Genomic DNA, 21,882 nt, shown 5'->3' with positions numbered 1-21,882 from the left:
AGTCATGAAATTTGTCCAGATTGTGTATTTTTATGTTATCTTGTTATTTCCAGCTCAGTTAAAATATGAGCAAAAGTTACACTTAGTCTGTTTAGTGCAGAAATGCTCCATTGAAACACATTCAAATTGTCATTTTTGATTTCACTCCCAGTAAAGCACAATACATGGTTTTAGTATATCTGGGCGTATATCTACAAGTTCTACCTAATATGATAATGTTTCATATTTTTTTACAGCTTTTTCCTTAAAAAGCAAATTTTTGCACTTAGCAGTGTGAGTGTGAGTTTTTGACTCTGCACAAAAAATAATAATGCAAACAAATCTGTGTTGCTACTATCATTGACTTATCCCAGGCTGCTATTTTTGTTTTTACTTTGCATGTTTTATATTGAAAAGAATTCATATGTTCAGTTTTTTCATCCACAAACATGGCAGTTAAAATCTATTTTTATATATGTGAATAATTAGGGCAGATGTAACTAATAAACACTGACAAACGCTGTTGTTTAGCTGCTTTGGTCCCCACTAAAGCATATGAAACATTTGTGTGCAGATAATGTACATGTGATGTTTTAAAACCAAATTTTGAAACAATTAGTGACTGTTTTAATCAATCATATTTGGCAAGGCGGTTAGTAACAAGTGTCTCCGCGAAAGTGTCTCTTATAAAAGTGTCTCTGTGAAAGTGTCTCTTGTAAAAGTGTCTCTGTGAAAGTGTCTCTGTGAAAGTGTCTCTGTGAAAGCGTCTCTTGTAAAAGTGTCTCTGTGAAAGTGTCTCTTGTAAAAGTGTCTCTGTGAAAGTGTCTCTTGTAAAAGTGTCTCTGTGAAAGTGTCTCTGTGAAAGTGTCTCTTGTGAAAGTGTCTCTGTGAATGTGAAAGTGTCTCTGTGAAAGTGTCTCTTGTAAAAGTGTCTCTGTGAAAGTGTCTCTGTGAAAGTGTCTCTTGTAAAAGTGTCTCGTTGAAAGTGTCTCTGTGGAAGTGTCTCTGTGAAATTGTCTCTGTGAAATTGTCTCTGCGAAAGTGTCTCTGTGAAAGTGTCTCTGTGAAATTGTCTCTGTGAAATTGTCTCTGTGAAAGTGTCTCTGTGAAAGTGTCTCTTATAAAAGTGTCTCTTGTGAAAGTGTCTCTTGTGAAAGTGTCTCTGTGAAAGTGTCTCTGTGAAATTGTCTCTGTGAAAGTGTCTCTGTGAAAGTGTCTCTGTGAAAGTGTCTCTGTGAAAGTGTCTCTTATAAAAGTGTCTCTTGTGAAAGTGTCTCTTGTGAAAGTGTCTCTGTGAAAGTGTCTCTGTGAAATTGTCTCTGTGAAATTGTCTCTGTGAAATTGTCTCTGTGAAAGTGTCTCTGTGAAAGTGTCTCTGCAAAAGTGTCTCTGCAAAAGTGTCTCTGCGAAAGTGTCTCTGCGAAAGTGTCTCTGTGAAAGTGTCTCTGTGAACCCCAGCACAGGGCCAGTGCAGACCTCAGTGAGACTCCTCAGGTCATGTGGTTCAGGTCTACTTTAAACATGTCCACTTTCTATATTCCACACATCTGGGACACATTCCCAGAGAAGCGCAGTTGTGAGTCTGCTGTTGTGAAGAATGTTTAACCGCAGTGTCGTACACAGTGACCTTGGTGATAATCCCTGACTTTTATTATTTCATTCTCATTTTAAATTCAATTTAAACACTGTAACTCTTTTCATATTGTCGCGGACTCACGAGCACAGAGCCAGACTCTTGATAAAAACCTGCTATTATTATAGTGATTTGATCACATGGACAGAGCTACATTCAGGTCTGAACGCGTCGAGTCACAAAAAACACATTCACAGGCAGTTTGAGGACACGTGTGATGAGATTCTTTTACATATGGAAATAAATGCAAATATTTACGACGCATTAGCCGCCGCCTCCTCCTCAGCTGATCGTCTCTGACCATTACACCAAACTGTCACTGAACTGAAACCTGACTGACGGCTGCTTGTCTGAATATACACGAATAAAAAGAAAGAAAGAAGCACGAAGCAAAATATGTCAGAGGACAGAGAAAGAAACAGGAGCAGAGAATAAAGTCAGGAGAAAATGATGAAGAAGATGATGATGATGATGATGACTTCCCCAGAGAAACAGACGGATTAAGAGAGAGTGAAACAGAAAAGTAACACATTGAAGGAACAGAAGTGCTGAAGCTGCTTCCACCACTGTCACAGCATCATTGTTCTGTCAGCTTGACGTCGTATACTCGTCATTACAGTAACTCTCAGGAACTCAATAACTGTCACATACTGAGAGTATGGACAGAATCACTCACTCAGGCCTGAAGAAATCTTCTCACAGGAGAATGTTTTACTGACCACTTTAGTGCATTTTAATGACTAAAACAAGTCTCAAAGGGTTAAAAAACACACACACACACATCTAAACCTAACTCTAACCCTAACCATAAGCGTTAAACCAGGTCTTAACCCTCCAAAAAGCCCTTAAATGTCCTCACTCCCTTTGGTTAAGGCTGCAACTAATGATTCCTTTCATAATCAATTCATCTGTCAATCATTTCTCCATTAAAGGAGCAGTCGTTAGGGCCATAAAACGATGGAAATGATGGAAATGATGACGTTCACAAATGAGAAAGTGTTTTAATTCTTTAAAAAACACTCGAGTCTGTTTCAGTCCTCACAGACATACACAGACAAAAACATACACATGTTCATATGGACAGCCTCCCCTCCCCAAGGCCTGATCCCTAACCTTAACCTTAACCAGTTAATGCCAAACCCTAAACTTAACCAGTTCCTCAGAAATGTGGTTCTGCCTCATTACCAGGACCAGGTTTTGGTCTCAATGAGGACGACAAGGTCAGTGTTTATGCCAGAAAAGCTTCTAAAGAGGTAACAAACACACACACACACACACACACACACACACACACACACTTAGTGAGGACCAAAGTGTCAGTGTTTATAAATTCTAAACACAAACATGCGACTTTTTCACCATTTTGGTTTGACGTTATCGACATATTGTTGCTCTCTGTCGCCCTCTTTCTCTGTCAGTGGTACTGCAGCCTCACAGCAGCTGTGTGCTCTTCTTCCCTACATCATTTTTGTGTGTGTAACATTATCAGGATAACGACGTCTCAGTAACTCACGAGTGAACAAATCATGAATAAAACGGACGGTTTTTATCACGACGGCTCCGGCGCATCATCGAGAGATAAGTTAAGACGCAACTAAAACATCCTCAACACAAGACTGGAGAGAAACCACATGTTTGTGTCAACATGAACACCTAAGCGCCACGGTTTGGTCAAATTGGCGTGAAGTTGGCGTGAAGTTGGCGTGAAGTTGGCGTGAAGTTGGCGTGAAGTTGGCGTGAAGTTGGCGTGTAGCACTGTATTTGAATCATGTCGTGTGCAATAATTGGACTGTTTTCACACGGACTCACTGTTGACTCCCATCTCTCCGTTGCTGTGTTTCTCCAGCAGCAGCTCGATGTGGGAGCTGGCTGCAGGGACGTTCTCAGGGTGAGCTCGGACTCCTGCTCCCAGTCCGTCTCTCGGGTCAAACAGAAGAGGAAGACAGCTCATGGGAGACCTGCGTGGAGGAGGAAGAGGAGGAGGAGACAACAGGGAGTCAGAAAACAGGGAGAGGAAATTAACCAACAAGACTCGTATGGGCTGTTTTTCCTAATCCACCCATCTGCCACGTTCCTGCTGTTTCCCGTTGATTTTGTTTTGTTCTTTTCAAAAACCTTGGATGAGAGTGAAGACGTGACACTTACTGTGAGGAAAGACTCTCTCTCGGCGAGTTCCCCTGACACGGGAAGCGACAGTCATCCATGTCGGACTCTGAAAACCAAGACAAGGAGTCATGAACTTCATTCAGGGTTCCTACACCTTGGTTGATATCAAATTCAAGGACTTTCCAGGACCAATTCCCTCATATTCAAGGCCTGAATGTAGTGACAAAGGATCACATGATCACAGGGTCACAGGGTCACAGGGTCACAGGATCACAGGATCACATGGTCACAGGATCACAGGATCACAGGGTCACATGATCACAGGGTCACATGGTCACAGGATCACAGGGTCACATGATCACAGGGTCACATGATCACAGGGTCACAGGATCACATGGTCACAGAATCACAGGGTCACATGATCACAGGGTCACATGATCACAGGGTCACATGGTCACAGGATCACATGGTCACAGAATCACAGGGTCACATGATCACAGGGTCACATGATCACAGGGTCACAGAGTCACATGATCACAGAATCACAGGGTCACATGGTCACAGGGTCACGTGGTGACAGAATCACATGATCGAAGGATCACAGGATCACAGGATCACAGGATCACATGGTCACAGGATCACATAATCACATGGTCACAGGATCACAGCATCACAGGATCACAGGATCACATAATCACATGGTCACAGGATCACATAATCACATGGTCACAGGATCACAGCATCACAGGATCACAGGGTCACAAAATCACGTGGTCACAGGATCACGTGATCACAGGGTCACATGGTCACAGGATCACATGGTCACAGAATCACAGGGTCACATGATCACAGGGTCACATGATCACAGGGTCACAGAGTCACATGATCACAGAATCACAGGGTCACATGGTCACAGGGTCACGTGGTGACAGAATCACATGATCGAAGGATCACAGGATCACAGGATCACAGGATCACATGGTCACAGGATCACATAATCACATGGTCACAGGATCACAGCATCACAGGATCACAGGATCACATAATCACATGGTCACAGGATCACATAATCACATGGTCACAGGATCACAGCATCACAGGATCACAGGGTCACAAAATCACGTGGTCACAGGATCACGTGATCACAGGGTCACATGGTCACAGGATCACAGGGTCACATGATCACATGATCACATGATCACATGGTCACAGGGTCACATGATCACATGATCACAGGGTCACATGATCACATGATCACAGAATCACAGGGTCACAGGATCACAGGATCACAGGGTCACAGGGTCACAGGGGCACAGGATCTTCCTCTCACCTGGCAGTGAGGTCTGGGCTTGGCTCAGTAGTGGCGGCAGTGTCGGGGCTGTGGATAGACAGCTGGTAAAAGGCTGAGACGAGGTCATGCTGTAGGTGCTGCTTGAACCTGGATGGACCTGTGACACAGTGGACATCATTTAAATATCATTTCAAAGATGTTTCTTTAAACTGTAATAAGTAAGATTTCAGACTAATGTTATATTTAGATTTTAAGTAGTGTACATATATTAGCAAAATGTTTCCAACAGTCTTTAAATCAATAGAAATATGTATTTATATATAAAGTAATTAAGCTTTTCCTTCATTACTATTTGACATAGGTTTGCCTTTGAAAATAATCATGTATAATAAACTTTTAAACGCTCCACTGTACTCAATAAAATGTGAAGACTGTTGCTCATCTGCTGGTCCTGTGAATGTGAATATGAATGGAAACAGGTTACAGGAACTCTGGAGTGCCTTTACTTTTAAATGGGTACAGGATGTGTTGTTTCTGCTCTGTACCATGTGACAGATGTCTTCTCCTGCTCTTCAGCAGCGAGCAGAGAGAGTCGGTCGCTCGGTGTCACACTTTAATAATAAGCAACCTTAAAAAAGCTGGAATACAAAGTGATTTCGTAAAGATTACCAAGAGGATCAGTCACTTCATCAGTCATTGACCAGAAGCTCAAGATCCCTACGACACGACACTATTACCTGATGTCATTATATATATATATATAATGTGATTATATATATATATGATGTGATTATATATATATGATGTGATTATATATATGATGTGATTATATATATATGATGTGATTATATATATATGATGTGATTATATATATATAATGTGATTATATATATATGATGTGATTATAAATAATCACATCATATATCCACAAATACAGGGGAGGAAACAGAGAACCCGGATAATTAAGTGTTAAATATACCTGTGTGTTTGTGACGGCGTTGACCGACGGAAGAGACAGCGAGGAGACATGGGATGGGAGGAGTCCTGAGGAGAGAGGGGTGCTACACATGCCCCCTCCCAGAGACAAGGAGGTGCTACACACCCCCCCACCCAGGGACAGAGGGGGGCTACACACACCCCCACCCAGTGTGAGAGGGTCCTTGAGGCTGGAGTAGAGACCTGAGAGAGCAGAGGGACAAAGTCATCTCTTTATGTTGATACACAATCATTGTGCAATTCAAAAAGTTCAAACTCTTTAAAGTCTACAGCACATTTAGTCTAGAGTTAAAGATTGAAGGGGAATTATTTCCTTTGATTGAAATGGATAATAAAATACTTGAGATTACATGTGTCATGTTTGAGGACTGATGTTCAGATATGGAGGAGCGTCGTGCACATGCTTGTTATGATGTCGCCTCTGTTCTCCTGCGTTTTAATAACTTCTTTTCAAATAAATATGCTTCGACTTAACTCATCACAGACTCCAGGACTTTCTTCACTGCTCACATCACTGCTCACAACAATGACAGACGTTCAGCTGCATCACACAACTTCACCAGTAGATGGTGCTAAACCCTACACACTGTACCTTTAAGTACTTATGTAACTTATGGTCCTCATTTCCTGCCTCACACATGAAACAGTATGTAGTTAATAATCTGTTTTTGTTAAGTGGAACTCAGCCTCTGCTGTTTGTCCTTGTTACAGATGTAATTGAGCAAAGTGCTGTAATATTTACACATTAATGTGAAAATGAATGTGTGAATTCCATCTATCTTCTACCACTTCTCCACACTAGGGTCGCGGGGCACGCTGGTTAAAGGAAAATGAATCAAATTGAAGTCCCTGACACATGAATCCTGTGAGAATCAAGGCAAATGTAGAAGAGTGCAAACACAAACCATAATCCAGGACGATACTGTGTATCTCAGCTTTCTTCAGATGAAATAAACTGGGAGAAGTTTTAACTCAACATTGTGAACATGTCAGAACAAACAGTGTGTGATGATGACACACTCACTCACGCTCGCTGAGCTGCACATCAGCTGCTGACGCTGACACATGTAATGGAAACTTTTCAGAGCGACACAGATACAGTTTTTCTTCACACACAGGAAGCTGGGCAGCTACCACACACACACACGTACACACGTGCACACGCACACACACACACATGCGCACACACACGCACACGCACACACACACGCACACACACACGCACACACAGATAGGAGAGTAGCTCTTTTTTCCTCTTTGACAGACGTTCTGAGCGTTTTATGTTTCATTTCTGGTCACAATTGTATCAAATGTGATGTTTATGTTTCTTCCACGTGTGTAATCATCTGTAATCTCTAATCCGTGACCTCACTGCCATTCCAAGGAGAAAGGGGCGGGATTTGTTTGTGCTACTGAGCCAGATTTAACTCCGGCTTTACAAAAGTGAACCATCGTGTGAATTCCTGGAAATTCTTTCAGTGCTAATTTCACACCCTGACACAGTCACACAGTCAGGCACAGTCGCACACAGTCATACACAATCGCACACAGTCAGACAGTCGCACACAGTCAGACACAGTCGTACACAGTCGCACAGTCATACACAATCGCACACAGTCAGACAGTCGCACACAGTCAGACACAGCCGCACACATTCAGACAGTCGCACAGCCAGACACAGTCGAACAGTCAGACACAGTCGTACACAGTCGTACACAGTCGCACACAGTCAGACACAGTCGCACACAGTCGTACACAACCGCACACAGTCAGACAGTCACACACAGTCAGACAGTCGCACACAGTCAGACAGTCACAGTCAGACACAGTTGCACAGTCACAGTCGCACACAGTCAGACAGTCGCACACAGTCAGACACAGTCAGACACAGTTGCAGTCAGACACAGCCGCACACAGTCAGACAGTCACAGTCACACAGTCGCACACAGTCGCACACAGTCAGACAGTTGCACAGTCAGACACAGCCGCACACAGTCAGACAGTCGCACACAGTCAGACAGTCACACACAGTCGCACAGTCAGACACAGTCAGACACAGCCACACACAGTCAGACAGTCGCACAGTCAGACACAGTCGCACAGTCAGACACAGTCGCACACAGTCAGACAGTCGCACACAGTCAGACAGTCGCACACAGTCAGACAGTCGCACACAGTCAGACAGTCACAGTCGCACACAGTCAGACACAGTCTCACACAGTCTCACACAGTCAGACACAGTCAGACACAGTTGCACAGTCACACACAGTCACATACAGTCAGTCACAGTCGCACACACTTACAGAGACTCACCAGAGCCAAGCAGTGAGTGACCACGACCTGTGGAGAAACTGCCCACAGAGGAGGTGAACGACGATGAGGTGGAGGAGGAGGAGGAAGAGGAAGAGGTGGGAGGTAGCGTGGTGGGGAAGACGGGGTGTGGGATGGAGGACGGGCTTGTGTAGAGCGAGGAGGTTAAGGCTGGAGGAGGTGGAGGAGGAGGTGCTGCTGCTGCTGCTGCTGCCTGCTGATGGTGATGGTGAAGTTCCTCGTCCCTCCTCTCTCGGTTCTTGCTGCCCCGCGGGCGCCCGGGGCCGTGGCGACTCTTCTTGCTGCCCCGGTGCCTCCTCTCTCTGGGCAGTGGAGGAGGGGGCGTGGCCTTGTCCTCCACATCAGCCTCCTCGAGGACAGGTGGCCGACTCAGTTGAGGCGGCTTGCAGAGTGACTTGGAGGGTTTGTAGTCCCCCGAGGAGGAGGAGGAGATCTTGCGGATCTTAGTGCTGCTGCCGAGTCCTGATGAGGAGGTGATACGCATGATGGACCCGAACGTAGAGATGGTGACCTTGTTCTCGAAGGGGCTGGAGTTGTCCTCTGACCTGTCATGACCTTGTGATGCTGCCAGTGGACCATCAGCAGGAGTCAGTGCTGGAGGCTTGTGGTATTTACTGTCCTCCTCCTCTTCATCCTTGTCCTCCTCCTCCTCATCCTTGTCCTCCTCTTCCTCGTTCTCCTGGACTGCTGGCCTCCGGTGACGCTCCTTGCGCTCCTCTCCACTGTGGTCAGGTTCACGCTCCAGACGTGACGAAGACGAGAACTGATGGAAATCCTGAGCTGAAGACAAGGAGCCACCTGCAAGAGAAGAACATGCACAAACATCACAATCCAACTGTTCTCGGGTGTGACGACACGATCGCGACTGTGACGACGCGATCGCGACTGTGACGACACGATCGCGACTGTGACGACACGATCGCGACTGTGACGACACAATCGCGACTGTGACGACACGATCGCGACTGTGACGACACGATCGCAAACACGACTGTGTCGTCACAGAGAACAACATGCACAAACATCACAATCAAACTGTTCTCGACTGTGACGACACGATCGCGACTGTGACGACGCGATCGCAGACACGACTGTGTCGTCACAGAGAAGAACATGCACAAACATCATTTTCCATTATACAGTTTGACAGTACGTCCTGCATGGGCGGAGCACAGACTCCGTCACAGTCACAGAAATGCAAGTGAACGCCGTCACGCTCGCGCCTGTGACGTCACGCTCGCGCCTGTGACGACACGATCGCGCCTGTGACCTCGTACTATCACCCGTTTCCAGACAGAATCTAACGACGACAGACACACTTACCTGTGTTGAAGGGACTGGAGGAGCAGGAGGAGGAGGAGCAGCTCTTGCCAGTGCTCCCTGTCTTTTTACTGCGATGACCATGAGTGTGTGAGCTCAGCTTCTTGGATTTTCCCTCATTGTCTTTGTTGCCATGGTGACTGGAGGAGATCTGTAAACACAGAGATGCTGAGCGAGGATTCTTCACAATGTCTGACTCTAAATGTGAATTGAAGAATCCCAAAGATGCTTTTCTTACCTTTTCTATGCTCGTGGTCACTGATGAGCTCAGTCTGTCAGACGACTTCTTGTGACGCTCTTTTTGCCGAATCTTGTCTTTATGACTCTGAAACACACAAATGTAAAATATGATTCTCACACAGATCCTCTGGACAAACTACAGAACACATGATATAATATAATAATACATAATAGAACTACTTTTCAACCAAAGATATGAATGAATCTAATGAAAATCAGTCCATATATAATAATATGAACCTGACAGTGCTGACATTTACAGTAAGTGCTTACACAACTATCCTGGCCGTGTCGTAGAGCCTGTACCTGCATATCACCTAGACCAGTGGTTCCCAAAGACTGGGTCGGGACCCACAAATTGGTCATGGTCTGCAGATTTATGTGTACAGTGTACATGTTTGAAATAAAATGACCTTGTACGACATTCATCAAAGATCTCTTTAATATATTAAAATATTCATTTTTGAAATGATTCTCAGTGTTAGAGATTTAATTCATTGGATTGTTACTGTGTCACGATTGTTTCCTTGTACAAAGGGTTTGGGAAACACTGACGTGGACGACATCACTGATCATCATCATCGCCGATCATCACATTACATCACATGTCATTTAGCAGACACTTTTATCCAAAGCGACTTACAAGGGAATTAAGTACAACCTGCCAGGGGTGGAGTTGAACTTGCGACCATGATGTCTTTGGCACACAGGGTACAGGTCTTAACCACTGAGCCACTCCACCCCACTGATCATCACTGATCATCGATGATCATCACTGATCATCGATGATCATCACTGATCATCATTGATCATCATTGATCATCACTGATCATCACTGATCAACAATCAGAAACAAACAAATGTCAACATCACAATCACGTCTTACCTTCCTCTGCCTGTGATGGTGGTGTTTGTCCTGTGAAGGCGAGGTAGAGCGCCCCCTGGGATGAGTGAAGGACGTACTTGTATTTTCACTAGAACGCAACTTTTTCTGCTGTTAAGGAAAAACAAACAAACAGACAGACAGACAGACAAACAGACAAACACACAAACAGACAGAAAAACAAACACACAAACAGACAGACAGACAGAAAAACAAACACACAAACAGACAGACAGACAAACAAACACACAGACAGACAGACAGACAGACAGACAGACAGACAGACAGACAAACAGACAGACAAACAAACACACAGACAGACAAACAAGGACATGAATATCAGAAGTTTCCAGAACATTGTGGTGCACTTTGAGGAGAGCAGATATTATTTGTTGCTCGTCATTAAAAGTGTTGTGATAGAAATAATAAAATGTTCTGTCATCTACACTGATCATCGATGAATCAGTTGAGAGGCGAGTCTTGTTTAAGATAAGACGATAATAAGACGTTTGACAACATCATCAAAGACGGTTTTTTCACCAGTTTGTTGTAGTGATGCTTGCAGTAGCCGCAGTATTTGACGTTGTCAGCTTCTGGTCCTTCCTCTTCACACAGCAGACCAGCCATCTGAGCACTGAACACACAGCATCACAGGGTCAGAGCATGAGATCACACACACAACAGACACACAACAGACACACCTGGACGTCACACAAAGGCTTTAATGTCTGATCAAAGCAACATCTCCAGCCACGGCTGTGCAGCTTCACTTTAAAGAATCTAAGGATGTTGTTAGCGACACAGCGTCACACAGCACACGGGAGGGAAATGAAAAAAACATGTGATGACATGTGACTACAAGGACATGCAACTTAGACATGAACTGTATCGTCATGGACTCGTCTGTCCCCGACAGACATGAGCGCCCTGTGATGACGTCAACACATGATTAAAGTTAGAAAACTGTTGGTAAATAAGAAATCACAACATGCCACGACGCACACATGTCTGATGAACCAACGATTGTATTTGCAATAAAACAATTCAGTCTTCATCAGTGATTCGCAGCGTTCTCCGTCGGTGGTCGCACCGTCTCCTCTTCCTCCGCATGTCTTTCTCTTTTTCCAGCTCCTCTTCGTCCTCGTCATCATTGTTCTCGTTGCCATGTCCGCTCACGTGGACCCGTGTGTTTATCCTCATGGTCTTCTTTGGTAAGAATGTGTCCACACCAGATGGTGAAGTGGGACACACGAGTACACCAGTGTCTTAACAAAGACACTCGTCAGAGACACAACGCATTCATTTGTCCTTTACTCCTTAACCTTAACCCTCACAACTGACACTGAAACACACACACACACACACACACTCACCATGTGACGTGAAAGGCCTGTCTGCAGCCTTGTCTGTTGCAGGTCATGCAGGCTCCACACGCTGCCTTGCTCTCCCTTCCATGGTCCTCACAGATATAACAGGTCTGGAGAAGTGACAGACATTATGATTCTTATCATCATCATCATCATCATCATCACAATCATCATCATCATCATCACAATCACAATCGTTGTGTGTTGTGTTGCGTTCAATGTCGCCGTTTGTTGTCTTTGCACCGGAACAATGTTGCACCACATATCTCAGTGACACGCACACACCCTGCCTACCACAGCCTGACCCGGGGCTTCACCACTCCAAACTGTAGCATGATGAGAAACAGCTGTACATCCATGTTCTGGCACAGTTCTGGCACAGTTCTGGCACAGCTGGACTGGACTGGACTCTGTTTTCAGTCAGAGAGAAAGTACCTGGTGCTTTTGTTAGCACCTGTTGAACGGAGTGCCGCTCACTGATTGGTCAGAGAGTGCCGTAACTGGAAGAGTCATGAGCGCGACGCCCGGCGACACGAGGACGTTTCTAAACAGAACGCCGGCGATTTATTCATATTTATCCGCTATTGTGAGTCTCCAATAAAGTTTCACATGATCATAATGTGGTGAACAGTGAGGGAGATGAACGAGAATGATGAGGTCAAACAGAACTGCAACAGAACTGTTAACCAGATGTTGTGTGTGTGTGTGTGTGTGTGGGAGGGAAGGGGGGGGGGGCTTACATCAAAGCTGTGCATTTGCTTTCAAAACATAGTTTTATTGTATCTTATACATGTTAAAGCTGATTTCCTTGTTTGTCACCAATGCTCCTTATTCATATTCTTAATAAACTTATTTTGGACTGTAAAGAAGTTGGATGTTTATATTAAAGTGCAGGAGGTGAAACGCAAACATGTTGATCCATCATGTGCAGTCAGGATTTTTAAAGCTGGGATTCTCACATCTTGTAAGCATCAGGCTTCATTGTCCTGAAACTATGCACACACAGTACTGTTAATGCACACACACACACACACACACACACACACACAGTGAGTGGGGTGGACTGCTGGTGGGAGGGGGGAGGGGCTGAGGAGGCCTAGCAACAGGTGCGGGACAAAGGAACAGTGGGCTCTTTACCTTTCTTCACTCGGCCTTTTCTCTCTCTCCCACTCCACCCCCCTCCTCCCCCCCCCCCGTCATCCTCCAATCCACACATCTCAGCTCTCTCTGTTCCCCTCAGAGGATGCTGGGTATGTGACGAAAGACCGGAGAGGCAACCGAGCGTGGTACAGAAAAGAAAGAAAGAAAGAAGGAAAGAAAGAAAGAAAGAAAGAAAGAAAGAAGGAAAGAAGGAAAGAAAGAAAGGGAAGAAAGAAAGAAAGAAAGAAAGAAAGAAAGAAAGAAAGAAGGAAAGAAAGAAAGAAAGAAAGAAAGAAAGAAGGAAAGAAGGAAAGAAAGAAAGAAAGAAGGAAAGAAATAAAGAAAGAAAGAAAGAATGAAGGAAAGAAAGAAAGAAAGAAAGAAAGAAAGAAGGAAAGAAAGAAAGAAAGAAAGAAAGAAAGAAGGAAAGAAGGAAAGAAAGAAAGGGAAGAAAGAAAGAAAGAAAGAAAGAAAGAAAGAAAGAAAGAAGGAAAGAAAGAAAGAAAGAAAGAAAGAAAGAAGGAAAGAAGGAAAGAAAGAAAGAAAGAAGGAAAGAAATAAAGAAAGAAAGAAAGAAAGAATGAAGGAAAGAAAGAAAGAAAGAATGAAGGAAATAAAGAAAGAAAGAATGAAGGAAATAAAGAAAGAAAGAATGAAGGAAATAAAGAAAGAAAGGGAAGAAGTGGCTTCTTGGGTTTAGGGTGTCCAGAACATCAGGCAGCAGAATGTGGATGAACGGCTCTGCATGTGATTTACTGTCACTGACACAGTAACATGTCATGTAACATGAAACCAAGCATGCCGAGACTCACATGTGTACATTTATATGCACGCACACGCACACGCACACGCACACGCACACAGACACACGCACACAGACACACGCACACACACGCACACGCACACACACGTGTGTGAGTGCTGCACACACCGTCATCCGTCATGAGTGAAGCTTTAAAAAGTGACTACATTACATTACATGTCATTTAGCAGACGCTTTTATCCAAAGCGACTTACAATGGAATTGAGTACAATCAGCCAGGGGGTGGAGTCAAACTTGTGACCATTGTGACCATGAAGTCTTTCACTTTAGTGCTGAACTCACGACTTCTGTTACACACACTCTGCAAACTCTGTCAGTCTCTACAGGCAAATAATAAGACGGTCACGAGACACATGATGTGTGTACACACAGTTACACACACAGTTACACACACACAGTTACACACACAGTTACACACACACAGTTACACACACAGTTACACACACACAGTTACACACACACAGTTACACACACAGTTACACACACACAGTTACACACACAGTTACACACACAGTTACACACACACAGTTACACACACAGTTACACACACACAGTTACACACACAGTTACACACACAGTTTCACACAGTTACACACACAGTTTCACACACACAGTTACACACAGTTACACACACAGTTACACACACACAGTTACACACACAGTTACACACACAGTTACACACACACAGTTACACACAGTTACACACACAGTTTCACACAGTTACACACAGTTACACACACAGTTACACACACAGTTACACACACAGTTACACACACAGTTACACACAGTTACACACACAGTTACACACACAGTTACACACACAGTTACACACACAGTTACACACAGTTACACACACAGTTTCACACAGTTACACACACAGTTTCACACACAGTTACACACACAGTTACACACACAGTTTCACACACAGTTACACACACACAGTTACACACAGCTACTAATTCACTTTTGGCTTCTTGTTTGAAGATTGACTTATTGCTTGTGTGTCATTATACTAGATTCCTGAGTTGAATCCTTTGCTAAAGAGAGGAAAGTAAGAGTGGATGTATTATTGATGTTAGTCTAAGACAACCTCATTTCTTATTGTATATTTGATACTTTCTAGATTGTAATATTCCCTTTATCATTTTCATATAGACAGAATCATCACTAACTACCGTTTACTTGCAAATAAAATATTGCAACTTGGAACGCTGCCTGGATCCTGTGTTTAAATGTGCACCCAACATATGATGTTCAGTCAATCACTGCCACACTGTGTGTGTGTGTGTGTGTGTGTCGCGTATAAAACAAAGTCACCACAGTTTCACTCAGCCGTGCAGTGATGACTCCGCCCACGTTAAGTAGTGGAGATGCGACCTATCGTGCCGTGTCGTGCCGTGTCGTGCCGTGTCGTGCCGTGTCGTGCCGTGGTGAGGCGAGGTGAGGCGGGGTGAGGCGGGGTGAGACGAGGTGAGACGAGGTGAGTAGAACTCCTTTTTGATAAAGCTCATAGTTAGAGCTGGTTCAGAGAAACCTGGACCATCTCTTAGTTCTGCTGCTATAGACCTAGACTGCACTCTGTCACATTCACTCTGTCACACTCAGCGTATGAATGTGACTGTTTATATGTCATTAACCTTGTCTCTTTCTCTCCCTAGTGTGTGTCTTTCCTTCCTTCCTTCCCTCCTTCCCTCTCTCTCTCTGTATTCTTATTTTGCAGGTTGCAGGATCCAGATCCAGTTTTTGAGGCTACCCATATCATACATATCATCACCATTATTATTGTGCTATAATTAAAAAGTCGATATCATTAACTGTATAAACTTGTAACTTGATACAGTTGTTGTGTATCTGCTCCTGGTCTCTCTCTCTCTCTCTCTCTCTCTCTCTCTCTTCTGTCTCTACCTCATCTCCCTCTTGTCCTTTCTCTCCCCCCTTTCTGTCCCCCTCCTCTCCGCTGTCCCCCATTTTCCTTTCCCCCCGACCGGTCGAGGCAGATGCTGCACATGTGTGAGTCTGGTTCTGTCAGAGATTTCTTCTTCTGTTTTCTCTCCACTGCCCCCTAGTGTTTGCTCATTGTGTGAACTGTTGTGTTTCTCTGCTCTCCTTGATGTTGTCTATGATGTTGACCTGAGATCATGTCTGTTATGATCTATACAATTGAATAGAGCCGGTGGAAATGTGCCATTAGTCAACTACTTCACAAAAAAGTAGAGATGACATTGGCTCTTCTTTCTCCACCTCCTGATCTCACCACTCTACCAACCACACATTCAGCTCCTTCTCTATCCTCTTTCCCCTCTATCTCAGGATCAAGTTCTTTCCCTAATACCCTCTCCCTGCCCCACCTCCTGCCCCCTTGACCCTATCCCCTCTTACCTTCTTCCTTTCCTCACCCACCTCATTAACACATCTCTATCATCTGGTTGCTTTTTTCCGGACTCTCTTAAAGAGGCCAGAGTGACCCCCCTCCTTAAAAAACCCACCCTTGACCCGTCTGAAGTAAATAACTACAGACCTGTCTCTCTTCTTCCTTTTCTCTCCTAAACTCTGGAGCGTGCTATCTTTAATCAACTCTCCTCCTACCTTCACTGGAACAACCTTCTGGATCCTCTTCAGTCTGGTTTTAAAGCAGGTCACTGAGTCAGGGCTGCCTCTCTCTCCTCTGTGCTCCTCCTCTTGGACCTTTCTGCAGCGTTTGACACAGTTAACCACCAGATCCTTATTTCCTCCCTTCAAGAACTAGGTGTCTCAGGCTCTGCACTTACCCTACTCTTCAAAACCGAACATACAGAGTAACCTGGAGAGGATCTGTGTCGGAACCCTGCCCTCTAGCTACTGGGGTCCCTCAGGGTTCTGTCTTGGGCCCTCTCCTCTTCTCTCTATACACCAACTCTCTTGGTTCTGTTATTCTCTCTCATGGTTTTTCCTATCACAGCTACGCCGACGACACCCAACTCATTCTCTCTTTCCCCAGCTCCGACACACATGTAGCAGAACGGATCTCCGCCTGTCTGACCGACATCTGTCAGTGGGTGTCTGACCATCACCTGAAACTCAATCTCGACAAGACGGAGGTTCTTTTTCTCCCACCACAGACCTGACCATCACCCTCCACAACTCTGTGAGCAATATCTTTTATTATTATAATAATAATAATAATAATAATAATAATACTAATAATGATAATAATAATAACACCTAACTTACATGAATCACTTCTAAATGTATGTATCTTATATATGAGCATGTTTTATCTGTTATTGTTTAATTTTTTATTTCAATTTACGACATCATTTTTTTAATTGTGAATTGTGTACAATTCCACATCCTAACAAACACGTTTACTTTGTGAAACATCATCATGAATATCTTTATTGTGTTATCATGATAACACAAGCGTGTGTGTGTGTGTGTGTGTGTGTGTGTGTGTGTCAGTACCTTGATGTATCGCTCGTGTGGGACATACTGCAGGATGATGGGCTCCATGGTGAGGACGTTGGCAAACTGCACCTCAGGGATGTAGAGCGCACACACGACGTGGGCCCAGCCTGATGACACAGAACAAGAGTGGATGAGTGACGCCTTCATGTTTGTGTGTGGAGCCTGTTTTTGTGCCTGAGGGACGCACCGCCGCTGTCCGTCCTCTTGAGGGCTCCATCTTTGTGGGGGCACAGTTCACACCTCTGGAAGGGCAGAAGAAGAAGCAGCAGAGAGTTTAGAGGGGCAGATGCAGCACAATGGTGCATGAGCAGGTGTTGCGTGGCCTGTTTTGGCTCCGTGTACTCACCACGCGCGCCGCCCTCTCCTGTGACTCGCACTTCCGACAGAACCACGGGCCGGTGGGCACCTGGACGATGCCGTAACAGGCTGACACACACACACACACACACACACACAGTGACCTCACGTTAATTATGGGCTGATGCTGATTTTTAGAAACCAGAGCAGCTGATAATATTAAGCCTTTTTATTTACTGTTTGTCCGTCTGATAAAAACAGTTTAATGACATTAATGGTCTGACACACACTGTATTTTCAATTTGAATAAATATTAAATACACAAACAGGTCATTATCAGCCGATTATTAAAAAGTTAGAGAAAAATATGAAACCAGCTCCAAAATCAGCAAAAGTGAAAAAAGAGTCAAATAAAACATTTCATATAAACCAGTTTCATATGTGAACAGTGTAAACACCAAGTCACAAGGTCCCGAATCAAGATATAAATCCAATCTAGGATCAACGGGTCCACACAAAACCAGATCTGAATCACTACAACAGAAACAGAATCCTGTCAGTTCTAATTCAGAACCAGTTTCATATGTGAACAGTGTAAACAGAACATGGTCACATGGTCACGAGTCGGACCTACGTAAATCCAAATTATGATCTCAAAAGCAGGTCTGAATCACATCTTCAGAACCGCTTCACTGTGCTAATGTGAATCTGACCGGATCCACTTTAACATGTGGTCAGTGTGAACAGCACAAGTCACATTGAATCTGACTCGGACTCTTTTTACTGATTGATTTGTAGTTCTGACTTGGACCACATATGAAAGTGGTCTGGAGGTTCTGAAGTGAGTGAAATATTCCGGGTCACTGGAGTCTGCCGTGTTACCGTGTTACCGTGTTACCATGGTGACACCATGGAACCAACCGGCGATTATCTGTCGCAAAACAGCACCACGACTCTCTCCGTGTGCCGTTAAGTGAACCGGGCCAGACACGGACCATCCCGGTCCGGTGTCACCGTGCGTGTTTAATCGCGAGTGGAAACAACGTGGATACAACACACACACACACACACACACACACACACAGCACGCCTCCCTACCCCTCCCACACACACACAGAGACGCACGTACACATTGAAAACACCAGCGGCAGCAGCAGCAGCGGCGGCGGCGGTGGTGGCTCCTCCGCCGCCGCCGCCGCCGCCGCCTCCTCCGCTTCCTCCACCGCCTGCTGGCCCGGTAATGAGCGTCTAACGGCGGCTAACAGGTGACGTTACCTTGGTGGACGGCGACGTTACAGCCGTGTCCATCACAGTAGACCAGCGGGTTCTCAGCCCAGCCTCGCTCGTCTGAACACACGCAGCAGCCTCCGACCATTTCCCGCATGCTGCTCCCGCATGAAGAATTGTAGTTTCCTCTCCCGGCAAACGGCTCACACTTCACGGGCTCGTCAAGTGTTCACCCGCCGCTCCGCACCGCCGCGCCGGGCATAGTCACAGGCCGCGTCCGTGGCGCAGTTTGACCGCAGCGGAGAGACGAAATCTCGGCGTGGGATTCGCTGCTGCTGCTGCTGCTGCTGCTACGTTTTTTCCGTGATGTCCTCCCTCGTCCCCATAGAAGCGATGCAGTGCGCATGTGCAGACCTGTTCTGGGTCAGAATGAATCAAACTCACAATAACAAAGGTGGAAACTTCATGTTATTGTGAGTTTGTGTTGAAATAAACACACTTTCATTGGTTTGATTTCAAGAATAAAATCTTAACGAAGACACACACACACACATGAGCGTCACTGTGACAATTTAATTAGATTATTAAAACATGTGGATGAACCAGACAAAACCTCTGGCAACACTGATCCTCGAGCGACTCAACAGCGCCACATTCAGGGTCTCCACAGAACAGCAAGTTACAAGCGATTACACCATCCACCTCATCACCAGAGCTGAGCATGCACAAGAAAAATGTACATAGTAGAATCTAATAGAATCTACTGAATTAGACTGTAATATAATATAATATCATATAATATAACATATTATAATATAATATGACATGACATGACATGATATAATATAATATAATATAATATAACAACATAATATAATATAATATACTATACTATAATATGACATGACATGACATAACATGACATAATATAATATAATATAATATAATATAATATAATATAATATAATATAATATAATATAATATAACATGACATGACATGACATGACATAATATAATATAATATAATATAACAACATAATATAATATAATATAATATACTATAATATGACATGACATGACATAATATAATATAATATAATATAACATATTATAATATAACATACCACAATATAATATAATATAATATATATATATATAATTATCAAAACAAAAGTGTCATCAACATCATAGTTTGGTAAAGTCTGTAGTTTGATTCCACGTTTTAAAAGGTCTGATAAAAAGACTAAACCAGATCTTGTCTCATGGTCAGAGGTTTGTTCCAGTCCTAGTTTCAGACGTCAGTCAGCAGGTGTCGCCAGAGAACTCTCAGTGTGACTCACATGTCTTTGTGGGACTTCTGTCTCCACTGACTAAACTCTGTCTCACATGGGACCTGTGACACACACACACACACACACACGTTCTTGTACAGCATCCTCTTAGAGAGGACACTTAAAGACATAATACATTCTCTAGAGCCATGGTTCTCAAACTGTGGTATGTGTACCACCAGTGGTACGTGATCGTCCTCTGGTAGAACTACTATAACCAGGGTATGTGACCGGAGTGGAGCTGAGGAACTTTGATTTAAAGGAATAAACGAATAAGAAACTAATACTAATGATTAGAGTCACCTTATCTCTGAGCACTTTATAGTTTGTCTTACTTACTTACTCAAATGTTGAAATGCACTTATTGTAAGTCGCTTTGGATAAAAGGAATGTAATGGAATGTAATGTAATAATAATAATAATAATACATCGTATTTTTATAGTGCTTTTCTTAACACACAAAGACGCTGTACAAACACAAAACGACAAAACAAAAACAAAAACAAAGGACAGGACTGGGATAAAACAATGGGAAATAGACAGTTAAGTGTATGCAGTTTTGAACAGGTGGGTTTTGAGTGATGATTTGAATGTCTGTAGTGAATCTGAGTTCCTGATGAGTTGTGGGAGTGAGTTCCAGAGAGCGGGGGCGGCTGCAGCAAAGGCTCCGTCCCCCAGGGTTCGGCGCTTTGTCCTGAGGGGAGTGAGGAGGGTGGAGTCAGCGGATCTGAGGCGGCGGGTGGGACAGTGTAGGTGGAGGAGGTCAGTGAGATATGAGGGAGCCAGGTTATGGAGGGATTTGTAAGTGAGTAATGTAATGTAATAATGTAATAATGTAATGTAATAATGTAATAATGTAATGTAATGTAATGTAATGTAATGTAATGTAATAATGTAATGTAATGTAATGTAATAATGTAATGTAATGTAATGTAATGTAATGTAACGTAATCTCTCGCTGCATTTTAATCTAAGTTCACTAGTTTGTAACTTACTCTGCACGCACACACACACACACACACACACACACACAGTGATAATGGTGTTACTTTTAGAGCTAGATATTTTGTCAGCTGGTGCTTGGAATAAAAACTGGTCTCGCCACTTACCCTGAACCCTGAACCCTGAACCCTGAACCCTGAACCATCACAACCAAATATCCCACCCTGACCCTGACCTTTAACCTGACCCTAACTGGGCCATTAGCACAGCAGACACTTGTTGTGCTACTGATCACATGAACTGTGTTCACTTCATGTGAGTCAGGACAGTGTGACCGTGATCCACCGCGCACTGAGGAAGCTAAACTGAACTCAACCGTCAATCATGATTTACATCTATGATTTTGCCTGAAAAAGCCCTTTCAAGCTGTGAATGTCCTCATAAAGACACGTTTCAGTCCTCAGAGACTACTGAAGAGGCCTGAGTGTTATCCCTCATTTTAACCATAACCAGTAAATAACCAGCATTATT

The 21,882-nt window shown here is 44.0% G+C and overlaps 1 protein-coding gene across 2 annotated transcripts in view; it reads right to left on the bottom strand.

Annotated features, from left to right (window-relative positions):
• The window catches only part of LOC131466557 (protein AF-17-like), a 32,624-nt gene extending 13,092 nt beyond the window's left edge, over positions 1-19,532 (bottom strand). Inside the window, exons 1-14 of one of the 2 annotated variants that reach the window (XM_058639865.1) lie at positions 19,126-19,532; positions 17,900-17,979; positions 17,741-17,795; positions 17,551-17,660; positions 12,153-12,256; positions 11,320-11,413; positions 10,783-10,887; positions 9,895-9,981; positions 9,660-9,807; positions 8,319-9,134; positions 5,989-6,188; positions 5,049-5,166; positions 3,758-3,824; positions 3,422-3,570 (exon numbers count right to left, since the gene is read on the bottom strand). In XM_058639865.1, the coding sequence (XP_058495848.1) occupies positions 3,422-3,570; positions 3,758-3,824; positions 5,049-5,166; positions 5,989-6,188; positions 8,319-9,134; positions 9,660-9,807; positions 9,895-9,981; positions 10,783-10,887; positions 11,320-11,413; positions 12,153-12,256; positions 17,551-17,660; positions 17,741-17,795; positions 17,900-17,979; positions 19,126-19,234 (2,242 nt within the window). In that variant the 5' untranslated portion in view covers positions 19,235-19,532. Of the gene's footprint in view, positions 1-3,421; positions 3,571-3,757; positions 3,825-5,048; positions 5,167-5,988; positions 6,189-8,318; positions 9,135-9,659; positions 9,808-9,894; positions 9,982-10,782; positions 10,891-11,319; positions 11,414-12,152; positions 12,257-17,550; positions 17,661-17,740; positions 17,796-17,899; positions 17,980-19,125 lie in introns of both variants that reach the window. The other variant, XM_058639864.1, reaches the window with a different exon arrangement.
• Between the last annotated feature and the right edge of the window lie 2,350 nt (positions 19,533-21,882).

The sequence above is a fragment of the Solea solea genome, chromosome 10 (assembly GCF_958295425.1).
Source record: "Solea solea chromosome 10, fSolSol10.1, whole genome shotgun sequence".
Taxonomy (NCBI): Eukaryota; Metazoa; Chordata; class Actinopteri; order Pleuronectiformes; family Soleidae; genus Solea; species Solea solea.
This window is presented reverse-complemented; position numbering and strand designations above follow the sequence as displayed.